Consider the following 22,833-nt stretch of genomic DNA (forward strand, 5'->3'; position numbering starts at 1 on the left):
CTTTCCGTGGCCCACCAAATTGATATCATCTCCACTTTTGAACTTACCTACACATGCATAGTACTCCTAGCACCTTTTTGGGAACCTGGCATGACTGTTTTGTTTTATAATGACTTAGTTATTTGTTTTTCCATAACTGGATACTAAACTCTAGACCTTACTGATTATTTTTTGGTGGGGAGTGGACAGAGTCTCATTCTGTCACCCAGGCTGGAGTGCAGTGGAGCAATCTTGGCTCACTGCAGCCTCTGCTTCCCAGGTTCAAGTGATTCTCCTGCCTCAGCCTCCCAAGTAGCTGGGATTACAGGCGCCTGCCACCATGCCCAGCTAATTTTTGTATTTTTTGTAGAGACGAGATTTCGCCATGTTGGCCAGGCTGGTCTCAAACTCCTGATCTCAAGTGATTTGCCTGCATCGGCCTCCCAAAGTGCTGGGATTACAGGCATGAGCCACCGTATCCAGCTGACCTTACCGATCTTTGTGTGAACCTAGAACAGTCACACACATAGAGTTATTGCTAAATAAATACTTAGTTGACTTGAATTTCTCTGGACGTGTTTCATTACTGGCTTTAAGAAGTCAACACTATCATGATTTTTAATATGTGCAAATTCTTCACATGGATTAAATTGCTAGGAAAGCAAGCAAACAGCCTTGGTAACAATGTTCAGGCTAGCCTAGAGATTTACATACTTTGTACCAGATTTTACATACATATATTTGCATTTTGGAAATAAAGTCCCTTGCAAAAAGATCTCTCAAGAAAGCTTGTGTTGCTTACATCAGAAAGCACCAGAAGCATTTTTCCTATTGTTACAAAAATGGTGAAGGTTAGTGCATGCACATTTCTCATATGCCTCATAAAACACTTACTCATCTACATCTAAAGCCAAGAACCACTGTGTAACCAACTAGTTCCCTGCTCGTAAGGAACTCGGCTGTGTAATTCTGTTTCATCACCAAATGCCAGCATTTCCTGTCTTCTCCAGGGGGCTTTACTACTTCATGACATCATAAACAAGATAGGCCCAGAGTTCAGTTTAGCTGACATCTTCGTTATAAAGCCAATAAACAAGAAAGCCCCAGGGTATTAGGCATTATTTTTTCTTTTCTGAAGCTAGATAGAAATGTAATATGTTTACAGAGTTTCTAATTTATTTTTCTGTTAATGAAAACAGGCATTTCCAGATAAATTAGGCCGTGTTCTAGAGTTGCTTTTATATACAGAGGGAAGTAATTTTGCTTAGAATTTTAAATGTAGGTTTTGTCTTTTGTTAAGGATTATGGATGGTAGTCGGGGTGTGGAAAAAGGACTGAAACCAAGCACAGAGGCAAAAATGTATTGCCTTTTTTTTTTAATTCTGGAAAAGAGTTATGTGTGCAATTAGGATTTCTGTGTTTAAGGAGGCTGTTTAAAAAGTCAACACATTATTTAGTTGAGGAATGTAGTTTAAGAGTTATGCTTACGGCTGGGTGCAGTGGCTCATGCCTGTAATCCCAGCACTTTGGGAGGCTGAGGAGGGCAGATCACGAGGTCAGGAATTCGAGACCAGCCTGACCAACATGGTGAAACCCCATCTCTACTGAAAATACAAAAATTAGCTGGGCATGGTGGCGTGCACCTGTAATCCCAGCTACTCAGGATAATCTCTTGAACCCACGAGGTGGAGGTTGCAGTGAGCCGAGATCGTGCCATTGCACTCCAGGCTAGGTGAGAGAGTGAGACTCCATTTAAAAAAAAAAAAAAAAAGTTATGCTTACATTTTTATATTTGTGTGTATCAGTATGTACATGCACATACAAGTAGTCTTTTCAGAGCCAATTAATTTGAATACATTTGCAAGTCTTATGAATTAAAAAAAATGTTTGAAACTACTTCAACTATCAGAAAACCTCTATAAAAATTGAAAAGATCAAGGCAAGGTTGTACCTCAAGTGATTTTCTGAGTTATACACAACATACATAATAAAAAAATATTGCTCAAAGTGATGGAATTCATAGGACCAGCTCAGTGAAGTGAATTATGCAAGCTCTGCTAACTGGAAGATGTTACTGAATGGTTTAATTCAAGTAAAAGTTCTCAACACAAATATATCTGTACCTGTATTGATGTATGTTGGTAAAATACGATGGGCATAGTTTGCTGACCTGACCGTGTAATTGCAGTCAATGAAATCATTAAGCTTCCTCAATAGAATGAGGAGAGCACAACAGTAGGTGCGAGTTATATATAGAGAGATTCACCATGGTTCTGGCCTTAAGGCTCAAAATTCAGTTGGAGGGAAATAATGGGTTTATAAAGATAAAATATTGTTGGTAGTAACATGATATCTGTTGACATTTTGAGAAAGATTTTCTGTATATTCTGTGAAGTAGCTTCTCTCAGAAGTAGTGGTTATTGAATAAAAAAATCAACATTATCTTGAACCCATTGGGTAAGGCTGGAGTGAAGGCAAGATGGTATCTCTTTTCTTGGAGTTCTTGGCACTCAAGCATCTGAGTGGGTAGCTTTTGCCCTGGTAGGTGTAGATAAGCATGTGTCTTTGGTCTGGAGGAAAGCTGCCTGTTTCGCTTGAGTCAGCTTGTTCACAGAGTGAGGCGATTCTTCCCAACTCTCACCCAAGCAAACTGATGACTCCAGGGTGAGCAGAATCAATGCACTGGCATTTGCCAAATACAGATTCAGATGAAAATGGAATAAATTAGTTCCTCTCAGTCAGTTATTGCTTCGTGTAGGCGAGCTGAGGAAGAAGGGGTGCTGAGGTGCATGTTGAATGTGAACTACCTTCTGTTTTCAGCTGAAGATATAAACAGACAGTGATTATAAAACTGTAGCTTGGTGGGGAAAGGAGTTCTGTGAGAAACTCTATTTCTCCCTCTGAATTGTACCTGGAGTAGCACTGACTCTTATTTGCATAGGCTGTTCAGAATATGTCTGGAATTTCCATTTTGAGGTTACAGACTGCCACCACGTAATAACAGCATTATTGGAAGCTAATACTGTAATTAATTTCTTACTACCATACTTAGCTGATATTGACAATGAGATGTGCAATTACCCAGCATAACTTGGCAGATTCTTCACAGCGAAAGAATTCATAATCACATCTGATGGCCTGTCCAACGGAGAGAACAGGATGTCTAGGAAGAGGCTATCATTTCAAGGATGGACATAGTATGGTTAGTGCTCTCAAGACATGCTTAGCAAAAGAGAAAGCTAGTATTTTGGTATTAGTAGTTGAGCTTGATTCCAGTACAGCTGTTCATAAAATAGTGAGGCACGCTACAAAGCAATATTGCTGTGCATCACCAGAAAACTCTGAATAAAAGAAATGCCAAACTGAAGATGCAATCTTTTGTTGGTGGGGAAATAATATCCTCTTTATGATATTCTTATGATGTTTCATTGACATATGGTGCTTCTAACCAAGTGACAAATTAATTGACTAAAGAGAAATGGATGTGGCTTAGTAAAGAAGGACAGGATATGTATTATAAGGCAGCTGGTTCTGCCACTGCTGGCTTATGGAGACAATATACATTGGACAGCTAATGAGTCTCTGTTGCATAAGATAGATTCTCTTTATAATAGAATTGCACGCTTTGTCTCTAAATGGGGTTATTATACACACCATTGCACAGTGTTTGAAGAGCTTGGTTGGCCCTTGTAGAGGATTACGAGAGAAATAAATTGGAAGACAATGTACTGAAGACCTTCAATCCATCAAGCATTTCATATTTATCTAAATTACTAGCACGTTCTTCAAAAATATGAATCTGTATGATACACAAGGCTAGAATGTTAATGCTGACCAGACTTTGCCTTATCAGTCAGGTTTTCCACTGTAAGCATTGACCAAAATTCACGCACAGTGAAGCCGGGCAATACACATTCCCACAACTGCCCCCATTCCGTTTGCCTCTGCTCTTCGTGTATTCCACTATCTTAGTCCCTGAAGTTTCATTTGTTATTTCTTCTACCCACCATGAACACACAGGGCTCACTTGCCCTGGGTTATTTAATTCTCAGAACTTTTTGACTTTGACTACCCAGACAGTTTTAGTGGTAATTCAGTTTCTTCACTTTTCTCCATACTTGTGGGCCCTCACAGTTCAGTTGCTCAGCTATTCTTTATAATAAATCCATTTCAATTAAGGTTACAGCTTAGAAAGAAATACTAGGCTGGATGTGGTGGCTCAGGCCTGTAATCACAGCACTTTGGGAGGCTGAGGTGAGTGGATAAAATGAGCCCAGGAGTTGGAGACCAGCCTGGGCAACATAGCGAGACCCCGCCTCTACAGAAAGTACAAAAATTAGCCAAGCATGGTGGTGCATGCCTATAGTCCCAGCTACTTGGGAGGCTGAGGTGAGAAGATTACTTGAGTCCAGGAGGTTGAGGCTGCAGTGAGCTATGATTGTGCCACTGTACTCCAGCCTGGGTGACAGAGTGAGACCCGGTCTCAAAAAAAAAAAAAAAAACCAAAAAACCCCAAAAGAACAAAAAGGAAAGAAACAAAATATTGGAAGTGATGAAGAAGACAGGATAAATGACAGCATCATTCACTCTGTGTCAGAACACTGTGCTTTCTATTAGAGGACATGGCAGGGCTTATTCAGATGGTGTAGATGGGGAGATGGAGGAGGTGAGTCATGCTCTTACCATCATTACTCTCTAATGTGGCTTTGAACCTGATTCCACTTTCTGGCTTGATTCTTCTATCCATGATATCATGTAGATGGAATTTTGTAGCTCAATTTTGCCCAAATATTTTCAGGGTGATACCATGTCTTTGAGCCCCAGGGGAAGTTTTGCACGGGAAAGGTGATTCTTGGGGTATATCATCACTAGGTTTTTGACTTGCCAACGGACTGTGGAGGCACCATTAATTCCTGCTGATGCTGAGATCCTCACCTATGTGGTGAGGTGACAATATTTTGTTTCTTTCAAACTTTCTTCTCTGTGTCTTTCTCCTCTCAACCTACCAAGAGTAATTGAAGAGAATTACACCTGTGAAACATTTCAAGATGCTTGGAGTAAGATGGTCTTTTCAGTTTAAGACATTATTATATTCCAAACCAGATTGCTTTCTCTCTGTCATTGTGAGGTTCTTTCCTTTGCAAGTCTATCTGTACTCTGGTATAGAGAAAGGTGAGCTGAAAGAAATGGACAAAACTGTTTCATGGACTTCTCCACATATTTATTACCCTCTCCAAATTGAATCTTGAAGCCTTGTCAGAAGTGTTATTTTCCCAACAGAGCAGGTGTTAAGTGTCTAGAAAATAAACTCACCTCCTGATATCTTTCTCATTGCTTGCCACATCCATTTACTGTGAAGATTATATTGTAAGGTGTGACAGGGGGTGTTGTACAGCAAGGGAAGATCATCACTTTGTAATTCGATTTGTTCAAGTTCTCTTCTTTGGCACGGGCTTTTGGATTTCCTTGTCATTTCTGGAATTATTTCTTAAATGGTGAGTATTTTTTTCATATGTGTTTTTCCCAGAGCTTATTCCATCCAAATACTTTTTAAGTTGCATACACTCTTCTATAAGTAGAGCTATGTTTTTGTAATGGAGTTTCAATAATTTGGCCAGGGAAAAGGAAAAACCAAAACAAATGGTAACAATGACTAGTTAATGATTTTTCTTTCACCTGATTTTTTATGACTTTTATATTTTCTGCTAAAAGCAGATTATTTGATAACAATACTAAGAATACTTAGCTGTAGGTAAAAATTAATATCGATTTGACTGAATGTTTCATTTAATGACAGGGCTTGTGCTTACCACAATTATCTTAAGGAAATAAATGTGTACAGAGACTGATGAGTAGACACACTAGACTTTATCAATGTTTATTCAAATTATTGCAGTTTAGTGGTTTGGAAATCTAGAATTGAGATGCTTTAGAAATAAATCTTTGCTTATATGTAATTTCTTTAGTTCAAGGGTCGGAAAACACTTTACAAGCAATTAAACTCTAGGATTCAAATGGGGATTTCATATTGTTTATTGTTTAAATAAAGTTACAGAATTATCATTTGCTTAGGGTTTCTAGAAAATTCTTTCTTTTAGGTCTACAAATATGCATACCCAAGTTTCCTTGGATATTTACCTCTTCCCTCAAGACATTTTCAGATTTCTTTTCTTCCCATGCCATCATATTTCTTTTTTTTTTTTTTTTCAGATGGGGCCTGGAGTCCAGTGGTGCACAGCTCATTGCTCCCTCGATCTCCTGGGCTCAAATGATCTTCTCACCTCAGCCTCCTAAGTAGCTGGGACTACAGGCATGCACCAAAATGTCTGGCTAATTTTTGTATTTTTCTTTTTTTCCTCTCTCTTTTTTTTTTTTTTTTAAATAGAACCGGGGTCTCACTATGTTGCCCATGTTCATCTTGAACTCCTGGCCTCAAGCGACCCTCCTGCCTCGGCCTCCCAATGTGCTGGAATCACAGGCATGAGCTACTGCACCAGGCTATTATATTTCTTGAAAAACTCTCTTTTTTACCTCTTCCTGCGACCAACTCCTCCAACCAGAGTCAGTCACTCCCTCCTTTTCTTGGCAAGATCTTGTATCCTGCCCTTGTCTCCCAGTCCTTGTGATCTTATGTTCAGGTAGAGAGGAACTTTCTCTTACTCATTGTCTTATTACTTGTATCCAAATGTTGGGCACATTCCCAGCCCTTCATAAGGATTGTTTCAATGCATGACTGAATGAATCTGTGAGTGAATGTGATCACTGTGGAGCTGTGAAGTAGCTTGGGCCACTCCCAAATAGTGCTGGCCATGCAGTGAAAGGCATTTTCCCTGTTTTGACGGGGCTGTTTATCTCTGCTCCTGGTTCTGCTCTCCACTAGGAAAAGGAGAAACTCTACATGGAACTAAAGCACGTCTTGGCCCGCCAGCCTGGACCTGAGGCTGCGGAACAGCTGAAGCTGTACCGACGCACGCTGCATGACAAGAAGCAGCAGCTGAAAGTAAGTGGTAGCCCCTGTTCCTTCCTGGTTCCAGGGCAGCCACACTCTGGGGAGCACACCTGGACAAGTCCACTGACTCCACAAAATGAGCCAGTCTCTCAATGCCACGATCCTCTGAGGTCAGCTCCCTTAGAGCTCTAGTCTAGGATGAGCCAGCAGACCTCAGAGCTATCCTTCTCTTCCTGGACTATTAGACAGCATCATTCTCCATTTCCAGAAAGAGGCAGGTGAGCAAGGGAGGAAAAGATGATGACAACAAAATGGAGATGTGCGGACAGGGTTTGGATGAATGATCTTGAGATGATTTATTAGAGTACTTGAAGGGCCGGGAGGAGCAAAGGAAATATTTTAACACCATTGACCAACTGAAGCAGACCGCCGTGCCACGGTGGGTCCCTGGTATTCCATCCCATCTGAAATAAACATACACAGAAGAAGTCCAGCCACTGCCCAGCCCTGAGGGCCTTGCTTCCTGACGAGCTGTCAAATATGTAACCATGAAAGGGAAATAAAATCAGGCAAGATTTTTTGATAGTGTGATTCCCTTCTAAGTCACATAAGACCCTCAGTTGCAGAGATATGGAGTGTTTTACTTTTATATGTGCCTTTTTAAAGTTTTCTCAAAAGTTGTGCATGTTCACACTATATTTTGAGCTTCACCTTCTAAGCAAGTACTTAGATATTCTTGGCATATCGGGGAAGTTTTACACACACAGCCACAGGATGAAGCATGTGCCAGTTGAATTCTGGCACTTCCTGCCCAATGAGGGTAATAATCGTTGACTTTCTGCCTGGGGTAAAATATATGCCACCCTACTAGTATAGCCCTAACCCCTTCAAAAATAGGACGTTGTAAAACTGCATCCTTTTATTTTAAAAGGGCAAATGAAACAAGTCTAATTAGAGCATTAATTTTCAATTTGTCACTCTGAATGTTCATTTCACTTGAGTATCTTGAGACATAATTTGAGTTTTGCATAGGACGTAATCTTTTGATTATTTTGTTCCTTTAAACAATTGAATATTTTGAACAAAACAAATTATTTTCTTGTTTTCTCAGAGGTAGATATAGATTAGAAAAGCACAGAGCTGTCTTATTCACACAGAGCTCCGGGTTGCCTTCAAAGGCTCACAGGACCCTTTTGTGAATTTAACCCTTTATCTCAGGAAATCCAGATTTTTTGCTCAAATGAAATGTGACCCCTCATGAAGAGGTTTAGAGGTGGGTGGTACTGAGCATGTCTGCCAGTTTGTCCTTGATACTTACCTACTCTTATAGGAAATGCCACATTCATTGTTTAGAGGGAGGGTCTTTGTTTCTAAGAGTTTAACTGTTGAGACAGGTTTTTTTTTTTTTTTCCAGCATGAAAATTACGTTCTTTAGCCCATGATAACCTAATCAAAATCATTTTCACAGCAGTGAAGAAGAAAGAGTTCAGAAGCAGATGAACACTAAGAAGGCTAAGATCTCCCTTTTATGCAAATATTTAAAACAGCAAGCAAGAGGAAAAATAAATCCAGCCTATTGCATGCCTGTTAGAACAGTACCCTTCCTTTTCTCTTTTTGGTTTTGGTGGGGAGCACACCCCAGCTTTGGCATGCGCTATGTCCTATGCAGATGAGTGAATTCCCACTCTTCTTGTCCAGCCCAAGACCAGCAACAGCTACTGAACACAGCAATGGAAGGAAGCAGATAGTCAGGCTTTGAAGAGCAGCATCACAACCCTGGAAAACACATAAATTGAATGCTTAGTTAGCAGTGATGGCAGGATGACTTCAGAATAATTTTTTTCATAATCCTCAGATGAATCACACACTCTGGTGATGTTTTCTTGAATACTTTCTTTTTTTTTTTTAAGGCTTTAAAAGCAATTTTAGACTGTGTGTCTGGGAGTTTTTCTGTCTCTATTCATGATATTCCTTGAAGCACATTAGACCATTCATCTGTGAGCCTGTTCGAATGTTGTCTAATAGTTCTCGTTTTAAGTAGGGGAATGATATTTTATTTAAAGTTGCAACCTGATGATGCATCTTCAGCCCTCAGCCAGGTTTCTACTCAGATGTGGACCCTGAGCTGGTGGAAGCATGCAGATTAATTGTGAAACTTGGGCATTGTTTTGCACCTCTAGCTCCACTGCAGTAAATGATAGCAGATTAAAAGATTTCTCAGAAAAGGATATTGTATCTTTTGTTAATGCTGCTTTATTTGCCATGTTAGGTTTTGTCTTCAGAATTGAATATGTATGAAGTACAGAGCAAAGAATATAAATATGAGGTAGAGAAACTTACCAATGAGCTCCAGAATTTAAAGAAGAAATACCTCGCTCAGAAACGTAAAGAACAACTTCAAAAGTAAGAATTAGTCAAACGTCCTAATTTTGTTGTGCCTATTATCTGCACATAAGAAAATATTTGGTGAATAGTCACAGAGTTGCAAGTTTCACTGGGGTAAACTAAATCACAGGGTAAACAAATGACATTCTACAGGTCACTTATTAAGTTTGTATCAGAGCAAGATCAGTGTCTCATCTGATACTGAGTCCCCTCCTTGGGATTCTAACAGGGATCCATTAATATCTGCTCATTGGTGGATCTACCATGGAGCAGAGGAAATGTAATATGACTTTTCTCCCCACACTAGTCTATGGTTTGGAGATAATAATGTCATAACTATGTTTGCGAATGAGGTTCAAAATCAGCCTTGTACAGCATATTCACATTTAAAACCACATGTGCTTTTGCTACGGGACCGGAGCTTAGTAAAGCTGTTCTTTCTAATGATGCCCCTGTACCACTGTAACTACTAGCAGTCACCTGTGTTTTACTTACTTACTTATTTATTTATTTATTTATTTATTTTTGATCTTTTTTGTAGCAACAGGGTCTGGCTATGTTGCCCAGGCTGGTCTTAAACTCCTGGCCTCAAACAGTCCTCCTGCCTCAGCCTCCCAAAATGTTGAGATTACAGGGTGAGCCATGGTGTCCTGCCTGCCTAGGTTTTTAGATAGTTATTATCTCTGAACCATCTTCTACGTCTAGTGACTGACTTCAACATCTGCTGTGGAGGGTTGATGTGACCTATTCTTCTAGGAGATGATAATGAAGAGGTGAGGTTAACATTTTGGGTTTCAGGATGCTCCCATGTTGAAAAACAAAAGTTCTCTTCACATTGTTAGTATTATTTGCCTGATCCCAGGGTGAAAATAGGGGCCCAAATGAATCAGGTTTGAAACGAACTAGTTTTGAAACTTGGTTTGGCTGCGTGACATTGCCAAAATCATCCAGTTAATCTTGTAGTGACTCACGTTATGGGCTGAAATTCATGCTTGGTACTTATCCACATGGACATTTCAGGGACATGGTGAAATATGGCTTGAGTGCATTTGCCTATGATTTGTTAGTAGCAAAGTTATATAAGGTAACTGGATGCAAATTCATTTGCCAGTAAAAGTCTGCCCTTCTTGTAAATCAGAATACTCCCCCGTTCCACATTTAGATGCCAGTTCCGTGGTAGAGTAAAATACTGCTATAATTTAGATAAGTCCATCTTAATGTGTAGGTCTACCAACTATCTGTCTGGTTCAGAATCACTAGTGAGATTTATTAAACATGCAGGTTCCCAGGCCATATTTCCAGATACTTGGATTCAGCAGGCTCTGGAAACCTGCAATTTAATAAGCTTCTCAGGTGATTTTCATGCACAGTGAAGCTTCAGAACCACTAATATTAACAATGTAAATTAAATGAATGCTGGAGTGGAAACACTGTATTTTTCTTTTAGGATATCAAGGTTGTGCTCATAAAATGTCAACATGGTTAATTTCCACATGAAGCAGGTGTCTAACTCAATGGTCTTCAAGCTCTTTGATTGTGCACCCTTATCAGTAAAACTCTTTTTTTGGGACAGAGTCTTACTGTGCCACCCTGGCTGGAGTGCAGTGGCACCATCTTGGCTCACTCTGTCTCCGGGGTTCAAGCCATTCTCATGTCTCAGCCTCCCAAATAGCTGGGATGACAAGCATGCGCCAACAGGCCCGGCTAATTTTTTTTTTTCTTTTTGTATTTTTAGTAGAGACAGTGTTTTGTCATGTTAGCCAGGCTGGTCTTGAACTCCTGGCCCCAAGTGATCTGCTGGCCTTGGCCTCCCAAAGTGCTGGGATTACAGGCATGAGCCACTGTGCCCTGCCAGTAAAACATTTTTGAACTTGCAGATCCCCTCATGCATATGCATATATCTTTTAAATAATTTTAAAATTTCAGAATAGTTTTAGATTTACCTGCAATGTATTTTAATTTATAAATTATATGCAGATACCATTGCCAGTTTGTAACTCTCAGGCATAATTTTTAAATTTTAAAGATAAAAGTATTAATAGATTTATTTATTAATAGATACATAAAATAGTAAGAAATAATAAATTAATAGAATAGAAATAAAAGAAAATAATCAATTAATAAAATTAATAGAATAATATCTTCTTTCTACCCACAATGGATCATCTCATTCATTTTCTAAAGTTCGTACACTCCATTTGGAGACTGATGGTCTAGTTTACACTGTTATAAACAGCTAGCTTGGCTGTTTATTATCTTTCTAGAGCTGATTAATTTTCTTGCCTTGACCCTGGGGTTTGGCCTAGTCTTCTTTGACATTACTGACTGCTAATCTTGCTCCCTCTCCTGCCCCAGAGTTTGATGGACACAGAGAGCATGAGCTGTCCAGATACTGGCTCAGCCCTTCTTGATGGGTCCATCCACTAGCACTGTGCTGCTCAGCAGTGTGCCACTTGTGGCCAATGAGATTTAAACAAATTACTGTGAGATCAGTTCCTCAGTCTCACTAGTCACATTTCAAGTGCTTTAATAGCCACATGTGGCTAGTGGCTGGGTATAACAGAAAGTTCAATTGGGCAGTCCTAGAAAGTTCTAGAAAGCTCTAGAATCTTTGCCTTTACCTGTCCTCTTCTTGTCCTTACACGCTTATTACTAGTAGCCACTCTGACCTAGTTAGGGTTCCATTGGTGGTTCCATCTACTTGGGGATCCATAAACTGGTAGACAGATTAGTTCATAGGAGAATAGCAAAAAAGATGCTGAAGAAAAAAATATGAAGAGGCAAGAACAAAAGTGCTGAGATGGTATAGACTGGAAAGAAGAAGGCTGAGGGAGTCATTATAATGGTCTATAAATACATTAAAAAGGTAATATAAAGGAGACAGTATTCCCATTAGTCAGCTTAGACCAAGCCAGAAGCATTAAGCCTAAGCTCCTTTAGGAAAAGAAAATTCAGGTTATTTAAGGTGAGAGAGGGCAGGGGGAGGGGGAGTGCTGCCGCCTCTAACACCAGTCAAGAGCCAGACGAGTTGCCAAAGTACAGGAAAGAATTTGTTTTGCTGGATCCACTCAAGGCTAAAGCTTTTGTACTATTTATGGAGAATGGTTTTTCACAATAATGAAATCAATTCTACCGAGAGACAGATGGGTTGGTTACCAATCCTCTACAGGTTCTCTCCCAGTGGAATAATTTAGAATAATCTCTGTGGATGTTCTCTCCACATATGCCCTTAACAAAATAGCAACTCTTATCATTTTGTACCTTTTACCTTCTTTTGTTTTTCTTAAACACCCCTCTGCTCACACCGTGATCCCAAACTGCACCTGCCACTTCCCCTGTCTACCCTACTCCACATCCCCAGGCTGATCTACAGTCTGCAGTACCAGATTCTTTTCCAAAAGACAGTTTGTTCCCCTAGGGTGAGTCATTCATAATTGTCCAATCTAATTGGTTTTGGTCTTAGCAGTTTGCTTAATTTTTATTGTTTAACAGGGTTTCCAAAGGTGTTTTCTTTAAGACCCCAACTATATGATAACTTGTGTAGATCTAGGTTACTTCTGCAGGAAACATGAATATGAGTGTGTGTGTGTGTGTGTGTGTGTGTATTTAAAGGAATCTATATGTGTGTGTGTGTGTGTATTTAAAGGACATCTATATAGAAGTTACATTGTTGATTTTAGGGCAGAATTCCCTCATCCACTGCCAAAAATACTATTTATCTTCCCCAGCTTTTCTTGTATCTTCAACTATTTCTAGTAATAATGGTTGCTTGTCTAGGGTTACAGGAAAATTTGTGTTTTATAAATGTCCAAGTTTGATGAAGACACCTTGTGTGTAGTAAATATTTATAAGTTTCTACCAGAACTTTGCAATATAAAAGTTGATAAATGATGAATTAGTCATTATAATTGAGCCAAGAAAAAGATTCTTCTGACTGATCTTTGGAGCTAAACAAATGTTTTATAAAACAGGAAGAGGATTCCAAGTCAGAAGTCACCAAATACATAGTGTTTGAGTTATAATGAGGTCTTCTGTTCATATTTAAATAAACATTAGGAGAGCATATTTTGCATTTAATTATCTTGCCCTAATTTTATGGTTTTTTCAGTGAACACCTAATTAGATTTAAACAACTACCTTGTCTAAAACTAGAAGCTGTAATCAAAGTAGTTTTCAGTGGCTAACACACCCTAGGATCATCAAATGTCAAACTTAGACAAAAAGGATGTTAAGGAAGCTAACTTTCACCTCCTCTCTTACAGAAACAAGGACACAGCACCCATGGATAACACCTTCTTAATGGTCAAACCAAATGGCCATGGTTTTACTGGGGGTGGATTTCCTCTCAGGTCAACCAAAATGAAGTTCTAACCTGAAGCTGCTGGCTGTTTCCAGTTGAACAACTCATGAAATCTGCTCTGGGACATTTTGGGGGAATCTCAAAGTCCTTGGATCATAGAATTGAGTGCTGAGAATCCAGGATGGAAAGAAATGCAGAACTATCATAGTCACATACATATAAGAGGGATGGTGTTTTGTCTGGTCCACGTTGATATTAACAGATCATAATTCTCTCTGTTCAGTTAGGCTGACCTATTGCATGAAGCAAATCTTTTGTTGCTACCCCATTGATTGAAATGTACTAGACCTTAACTTCTTTATTACAGACATTGGTGTACTTGAAGGTTTTATATTTAAAAGTATTTTTGAAATGCAATGTGTCCCCTCTCACCTTATTAACAATAACCTATTTTAATTATTCCTCATTAACAACTCATTGCATGAGATGAGAAAGAAGGACAAACTCTTAAGAATTTAAAAAGTGTTTTGAGAATGATTTCTATGTGGAATTTCTTTTCAGGCCTGGAATGGGAAAATCTATTCCAAAGAGACACACTAATAAATACTTCATTATAAAAAATAAAAAAGAATCTTTGTAGAGATTTTGATACTTGCTTTGATAGAGTATGTAATTAAAGTTTAAAGCTACTGTGAGAAATGATTAACAAGAGCATTTGATTCACAGGAACCGAGACCATGAAATGAGAGACTTGGGCTGGTCTCCTATCCTTTCTAGGCCTCTGTCCTCCTCCTAGACTTGAGAACACAGTTATTTAGCATAGGCATCTGTTTGGCTCCCAGGCTGCCAGCGTTTTGAGCCATTGAATCCATCATGATTTTTTGTTGTTGGAGCCACAATTATTGGGGCATCCATTCAAAGTTTTCTCATTAAGAGGTTTCATTGAGTTATATTGTGTGAGGACACTCTGGCCATCTCTCTCACAATAACTTGACCTCTGTATTTTTAAAAAATTTTTGAGGAGTAGCTCAGGGATGACAATCACAGTGTTAATGGATCATAACATTCCCTTTGTGCCAAGGGACCAAGATTTCCCTTGTGCAGAGCAGGAGTGTTAATGACCTGAGATGTTTGTTTAGACCACACACGGAGGTGGGACTTCACAGGGACCTTCTGGGTGTCCTGCGTCACCTTCAGTTCACTACATGCCAGTCTCCACTCTTAAATGAGGTTCTCCAGAAGCAAAACAAAGACATTGGTGTCAATGAAAGTGATTTATTATGAAGTGATCCGAGGAAAACCAGTAAGAGGATGGTGAAGTAAGACAGGGAAGGGAAGGAGGCTGAGAAGGGTGCAATATTATGTCCAGTTCCATGATGGGAAACTTTGGCTCCATCTTGGAGGAGAGCTCTGGAGACAATGTAATAACATCTCAGTGTTGTCTCCAGGAGGAGGGAGGGGCTGGGATATATCTCCTATGCTGTCTGTCATTGGCCAAAGACTGCTCTGGAGGGACCCCTCTGGTTCTCTGCTTGTAGGCAAAGCAGGCTCTGGCAGCTTGGTGGCAGCCCTCAGACAGAGACCACAGGTGCTGACTCTTGAGGGTGAAAGTGGTTAAGGGCTCAGGGGGAAATGAGTTGGGCAGTGTCATCCTCTGCTTCTCCCAAATGGGCCCAGTGAGAGAACACTTACAGATGGAAAGCAACCTCCAGTGTAGCTGATAATGTTTTGAAGAGGGTGGTCATCAGCTCTTTGGGCACCATACAGGGATATAGAGGATGGGACTGTACCCTAGAGAATTTACCAAGAGCATTTTAAACCTAAAAAAATCACAATGGGGCCATTTCTGTTTTTGAAAATCACTGATGATATCTTCCCTCAGAGCCAACCATACTTTGGTTAGACAAAAGACTTTTGCAGGTAAGGTAAAGCAGTTATGACATATATACAACCCTGGAGATTTTCCCATCTATCCTGAGACATTTCAAAGCATAGTCATAGCCCACTTTATTCTGAGTCCTTGGGTGGCTTCATAAGAGGTTCACTTCTATAGGGGAACGGAGTCTGATCTTTGATCTATCCCAGTATGGCAAAGACTCAGGAGACAGATTCTGGGTTCAAATCCTGGCTCATCATAACAACAGGTTGTTTTGAGGATTGAATGAGTTAATGCATGTAAGCTTAGGACAATGTCAGGCACATAGTATTGTTCAGTAAACGTGCCATTATTACTATTACATAAGAGATAACAAGTATTTTAGAATTAGAGAAGAAAAGTTGTTACATAATACTTGTTAACTGTAAAGGTGACTCTAATCCTCATTTAAAGGGTGAATGACACTAAAATGAAGCTGGATTTAGTAATGTGATATAAATAGAATGTCTTGTAGAAATGCCACATTGCATGCCTCATGAAAACTTCTGTATTTTTTTTTTTATAGTTGCCATCTGGGAACAAGTTGATCCTCCATCTTCAAAGTCAGAGCTTTCAGCCTTCCTCTGTTCACAGGAGGGAAAGACCCTGGTGGTTTCTGGCTGCCGTCTCCTTCCTGTGTCTCTCCATGTAACAGAGCAGGGTGATCAGCAGCTGCTGATGACAGATGTCCCATGAGCCGAGGGGGAAGAGGGCCTTGGGAGCTGACATAGCAGCTCCATCAGACTCAGTATGCTTGTGTTCAGATGGAGGAGTGAATTAGGCTAGAAAAGGTGAAAGATACTGTACTGCCTCTCATTTACTGCACGTCCTGACAGCCCAGAGTATTATAAGCAATAACTATTTAGGCGCAGGTGTTACTACAGTAGCCGCAGCATAAAAATGAGCTGTTAAAAAACACTGAGATTTGCAAATCATTAAAGATAACTGTGAACTCACAGTGGGCTGAGGTGCTTTTAAAATCACAAATTTGAGCTGCATTGTAAAACAACATTAGGAGACTGTACAGTAGCATAATTTTACCCTGGGGTTTTCAGAGTTTCAGAAAAGAGTCCTGTTGCTAAACCATCCGTTGACTCCTGAAACCATCCGTTGACTCCCGGCTGGGCTGATGGGGAGCTGGTGCAGTTTCTCTGTTAATAGAGAGAGACATGATGAAGGGGACTCCCTGGTCATTATTTGCTGATCATAGCTTTTCAGCAACTATTCTTATAGCTAGGTTTTTATTGTGCTTACCTCTGAAGAATTGCTCAGGGCAAAGGTTTGTTGCTGTGATGAGCCATACAGACGGTAGTAGTCTTGCTAGGAAGAGATAGCAACAGCTCTGCTTGTCATGGGCTATAATTTTGCTATCAAAATTTATCCAGGGCTGATAATTATCATTTGACTTCCTGACTTGCTCAGATAGATTCTGAAGTTTGACCTAGACCAAGACACCCATAGGAACATACTGTGTAATGCATTTTGAGCAGTATGGCATTTCAGAGCCTAGACAATTTGAGGAAATGATCTCTCTTTTAAAACATAATCAATTATATGGACATCTTGTTGGGACAGGAGCAAAGGGAGGGCATTTTAAAATATTAAAATGGTAAAATAATTTAAAAATATGCCTCACTATTTTCTTTGTAGTAGACAGAAAATATTTTTACAGCATTATCCATTTTTACCTTCTAATTCAATGCTGTTTTAGTATACCATTTCTCATATCTATTATTTAAAAGTTCCATTAGGGTTTTTAGATTCATTAGAATTTTATAACAATATAAAATGTGATTATCAACAGGGTACCATTTTTCTTCTTTATAATTAAAAATAGATTTTGTTCTTATTTTAAAGTATGTGATTGTTACAGAATATTAACAAATGTAGATAAGCAAAAGGAAGAAAAAGGACGTCTATAATCCTACCACTCATTGATAACTATTGTTTTTCTGGGCTAAAACTCATCTCATTCACATGGGTTGGCTGTATCAATGGTTCATACCTACCATTTCTTCTGATTGGTCAATGCTTGTGCTTCCCATCATTAAATATTTTTAATATCACTTTGAAATATTACTGTCCCATACTTTTGAATATATCTTTCTGGACCTTTAAGTGTATACTGCATAAATAAATATGCATATATATATGTATATATATATATAGATTTTCTTTTTAAAAATCAGCTTTATCAATATATAACCTACATATAAAAGGCACTTATTTTAAGTGTATAGTTTGGTAAGGTTTGACAAATGCATATATTCAAGTAACCACTGCCATAATCACCACCCCTCCAAAATGCCCTTATGCCACTTGGCAAGTCAATATCCCCAGCCACCAACCAGCCCAAGCAACCATGGGTCTGTTTTTTATTGTTATAGATTAGTTTTGTCTTTCTTAGAATTTTATATAAATGGAATTATACACTATATACTCTTTTGTGCCTGGCTTTTATTTTCATGTAGTACAATGTTTTTCAAGATCCATCCATGTTGTTGTGTGATAAATAATTCCTTGATTTCTATTGTGGAGCAATATTCCATTGTATGCAAAAGTACAATTGGTTTATTTTACCTGTTGATGAGAATTCAAGTTATTTCTAGTGTTTAACTATTCTGAATAAAGTTGCTATGAACATTCACATACAGATCTCTATGTGGATGTGGTCTCTAGTTGCTCCACATCCTTGTCAATATTGGTATTGCCAGTACTTTTTTAAGCCATTGTTTTGGATATATAGTGATACTTCATTATGGTTTATATTTGTATTTCCTGATGACTAAATGTTGAGGATCTTTTCATGTAGCTTTGGCCATCAGTAAATCTTATTTTGTGAAGTGTCTTCAAATATTTAGCCCATTTTAAAATCATCTCATTAGGTTGTAAAAGTTATTTGTGTAGTCTGGATACAAAACCTTCGTCAGATATATGTATTGCAAATATTTTTGTTCAGTCTGTGGCTTACCTTTTCATTTTCCTTTTTTTTCTTTTAATTGTTATTTTTAGTTCTGGGATACATGTGCAGGATGTGCAGGTTTGTTGCATAGGTAAATGTGTGCCATGGTGGTTTGCTGTGCCTATCAACCCATCACCTAGGTGTTAAGCTAAGCATGCATTAGCTATTTTTCCTAATGCTCTCCCTTCCCCCACCCCACCCCCTGACAGGCCCCAGTGGTGTTGTTCTCTTTCCTGTGTCCATGTGTTCTCATTGTTCAGCTCCTACTTGTAAGTGAGAACATGCGGTGTTTGGTTTTTTGGTTTTCTGTGTTAGTTTGCTGAGGATAATGGCTTCCAGCTTCATCTACGTCCCTGCAAAGGAAATGATCTCATTCCTTTTTATGGCTGCATAGTATTCCATGGTGTATATGTGGCACATTCTCTAGTCTATCATTGATGGGCATTTGGGTTGATTCCATGTCGTTGCTATTGTGAATAGTGCTGCAATGAACATATGCCTGCATGTATCTTTGTAATAGAATGATTTATATTCCTTTTGGTGTATACTCAGTAACAGGATTGCTAGACCAAATGGCATTTCTGGTTCTAGATCTTTGAGGAATCCCCACACTGTCTACACAATGGTTGAGCTAATTAATTTATGGTCCAACCAACAGTGTAAAAGTGTTCCTATTTCTCTGCAACCTCACCAGCAACTGTTGTTTCTTGATCTTTTAATCTCCATCCTCACTGGTGTGAGATGGTATCTCATTGTGGTTTTAATTTGCATTTCTGTAATGATTAGTGATGTTGAGCTTTTTTTCATATGTTTGTTGGCTGCATGAATGTCTTATTTTGAGAAGTGTCTGGTCATGTCTTTTGCCTAATTTTAAATGGCATTCTCTGTTTTATTCTTGTAAATTTGTTTGAGTTCCTTGTAGATTCTGGATATTAGACCTTTGTTGGATGGATACATTACAAAAATTTTCTCCCACTCTGTAGGTTGTCTGTTCATTCTGATAATAGTTCCTTTTGCTGTGCAGAAGCTCTTTAGTTTAATTAGATCCCATTTGTAAATTTTTGCTTTTGTTGCAATTGCTTTTGGCCATTTCATCATGAAATCTTTGCCCATGCCTATGTCCTAAATGGTATTACCTAGATTTTCTTCTAGGGTTTTTATAGTTTGGGGTTTTACATTTAAGCCTTTAATCCATCTTGAGTGAATTTTTGTATAATATGTGAGGAAGGGATCTAGTTTCAATTTTCTGCATATGGATAGCCAGGTTTCCCAGCACCATTTATTAAATAGGGAATCCTTTCCCCATTGCTTGTTTTTATCAGGTTTGTCAAAGATCAGATGGTTGTAGATGTGTGGTCTTATTTCTGAGCTCTCTATTCTGTTCCCTTGGTCTATGTGTCTGTTTTTGTATAAGTACCATGCTATTTTGGTTATTGTAGTCTTACAGTACAGTTTGAAGTCCAAGTAGCATGATGCCTCCAGCTTTGTTCTTTTTGCTTAGGATTGTCTTGGCTATATGAGCCCTTTTTTCCATGTGAATTTCCATGTGGTTCCATATGAATTTTAAAATTTTTTTTCTAATTCTGTGATGAATGTCATTGGTAGTTTAATGCGAATAGCGTTGAATCTATAAATTACTTTGGGCGGTATGGCCATTTTCACAATATTGATTTTTTCCTATCCATAAGCATGAAACATTTTTCCATTTGTTTGTGTCCTCTTTGGTTTCCTTGAGCAGTGGTTTGTAGTTCTCCTTGAAGAAGTCCTTAACTTCCCTTGTTAGCTGTATTCCTAGGTATTTTATTCTCTTTGTAGCAATTGTGAATGGGAGTTCACTCATGATTTGGCTTTCTGCTTGCCTGTTGTTGGTGCATAGGAATGCTTGTGACTTCTGCACATTGATTTTGTATCCTGAGACTTTGCTGAAGTTGCTTATCAGCTTAAGGAGTTTGGGGCTGAGATAATGGGATTTTCTAGATATAGGATCATGTCATCTGCAAACAAAGACAATTTGACTTCCCCTCTTCCTATCTGAATACACTTTATTTCTTTCTCTTGCCTGATTGCCCTGGCCAGAACTTCCAATACTGTGTTGAATAGGAGTGGTGAGAGAGCGCATTCTTTGTCTTGTGCCAGTTTTCAAGGAATACTTCCAGCTTTTGCCCATTCAGTATAATATTGGCTGTGGGTATGTCATAAATGGCTGTTATTATTTTGAGGTATATTCCTTCAATACCTAGTTTATTAAGAGTTTTTAACATGAAGGCATGTTGAATTTTATCAAAGGCCTTTTATGTATCTATTGAGATAATCATGTGGTTTTTGTCTTTAGATCTGTTTATGTGATGAATTATGTTTATTGATTTGCATATGTTGAAACAGCCTTGCATCCCGGGAATGAAGCCAACTTGATCGTGGTGGATAAGCTTTTTGATGTGCTGCTGTATTTGGTTTGCCAGTATTTTATTGAGAATTTTTGCACTGATGTTCATCAGGGAAGTTTTCTTTTTTTGTTGTATCTCTGCCAGGTTTTGGTATCAGGATGATGCTGGCCTCATAGAATGAGTTAGAGAGGAGTCCCTACTTTTCAATTGTTTGGCATAGTTTCAGAAGAAATGGTATCAGCTCCTCTTGGTATTTCTGGTAGAATTCAGCTGTAAATCCATCTGGTCCTGGGCTTTTTTTGGTTGTAGGCTATTTATTACTGCCTTAACTTCAGAACTTGTTATTGGTCTATTCAGGGATTCAACTTCTTCCTAGTTTAGTCTTGGGAAGGTGTGATGGTTAATAGTGAGTGTCAACTTGATTGGATTGAAGGATGCAAAGTATTGATCCTGGGTGTGTCTGTGAGGGTGCTGCCAAAGGAGATTAACATTTAAGTCAGTGAGCTGAAGGCAGACCCACCCTTAATCTGAGTGAGCACCATCTAATCGGCTGTCAACACGGCTAGAATATAAAGCAGGCAGAAAAATGTGAAAAGACTAGACCAGCCTAGCCTTCAAGCCTACATCTTTCTCATATGCTGGAAGCTTCCTGCCCTTGAACATCAGACTCCAAGTTCTTCAGTTTTGGGACTTGGACTGGCTCTCCTTGCTCCTCAGCTTGCAGATGGCCTATTGTGGGACCTTGGGATCATGTGAGTTAATACTTAATAAACTCCCCTTTATATATCTATCTGTCCTATTAGTTCTGTCTTTCTAGAGAACGCTGACTAATATAGATTTTGATACTAGGAGTGGTTCTAGAGGAACAGAATATTAAGGATAGACTTCTTTTGTTGGTTTTGGGGTTTCTGGAGTTGGCTGCTTAATACAAATTAGAACCTAAAATGCTAAGGACTCTACTTCTAATAGTATGGAGAACACTGATTGTCCTTGGCATGTACTGTTTAGAAAGTCATGCAAAATACATGTATTTGACACTCCTGATTCACTACTTGTGAGAGCAAGGTGTTTAGTGACTCTATACATAATACCTTTGACCATATGTGGAGAACCAAGGAACATAATGAAGCTGGTTGATTGCTCCTAAGTTCAGTGGACAAAGTGATGAAAGAAAATGATGAACTCAGGGATTCCTACTCCGTGAGTTAGAATAGGGAGTTAAAATAAGAAGCAGATATTGAATCTCAACTCTGCTATGATTACTCTGAGTGAGACTCTTATCTCCTGTAGAGAAAGAGCTGAAATTGTGGAAAAATAAACACAAGCTCTTATCATGCGGGTGGCTGAACTCCAATGAAAAGTGCATGCACAGCTTCACCAGATGTCTACTGTTAAAATGAGGGCATTGATTGGAAAAAAATGGGACCCTGAAACTTGGAATGGGGACATGTGGAAGGACACTGATGAAGCTGGGGACACTGAGTTTGTAAACTCTTCTGAACCTTTTTTGTCAGAAGGAACAGCTTCCCCCATACCCAGTAGTGGCAACATCCCCTCCCTGACCCATGCTGCCATCAGCCTTTCCACCTTTGTCTGAGGAGATAAAGTGCTGCCTGAGGCAACAGTGATGGCCTCCCCTGAGGCAGTTGCCAGGCAAAATAATATCGATTCTCCTCAGGAGCCACCCCCAACACCCCTGTTTGCTTCTAGACCTGTAACTAGACTAAAGTTTCAGTGGGCCCCTGGAGGTGAGGTTGAGAATGTGACCCATGAGGAGGTGTGCTACACCTGAAAATAACTGTTTCAGTTCTCTAATTTATATCAACAGCAATCTGGAGAACAGGCATGGGAATGGATATTAAGGGTATGGGATAATGGTGGAAGGAACAGAGAGTTGGATCAGGCTGAATGTATTGATTTCGGCCCACCAAGTAAAGAGTCTGCATTTAATGTTGCAGC

At 39.1% G+C, this 22,833-nt stretch overlaps 1 protein-coding gene across 3 annotated transcripts in view; it reads left to right on the top strand.

Annotated features, from left to right (window-relative positions):
• Positions 1–14,256, top strand: part of CFAP58 (cilia and flagella associated protein 58) — a 103,194-nt gene extending 88,938 nt beyond the window's left edge. For 2 of the 3 annotated variants that reach the window (XM_063710477.1, XM_063710478.1), the window contains exons 14-16: positions 6,860–6,979; positions 9,198–9,331; positions 13,576–14,203. In XM_063710477.1, the coding sequence (XP_063566547.1) occupies positions 6,860–6,979; positions 9,198–9,331; positions 13,576–13,684 (363 nt within the window). In that variant the 3' untranslated portion in view covers positions 13,685–14,203. Of the gene's footprint in view, positions 1–6,859; positions 6,980–9,197; positions 9,332–13,575 lie in introns of all 3 variants that reach the window. The other variant, XM_004050061.5, reaches the window with a different exon arrangement.
• Positions 14,257–22,833: the final 8,577 nt, after the last annotated feature.

Source organism: Gorilla gorilla, chromosome 8 (genome assembly GCF_029281585.2).
Source record: "Gorilla gorilla gorilla isolate KB3781 chromosome 8, NHGRI_mGorGor1-v2.1_pri, whole genome shotgun sequence".
NCBI lineage: Eukaryota > Metazoa > Chordata > Mammalia > Primates > Hominidae > Gorilla > Gorilla gorilla.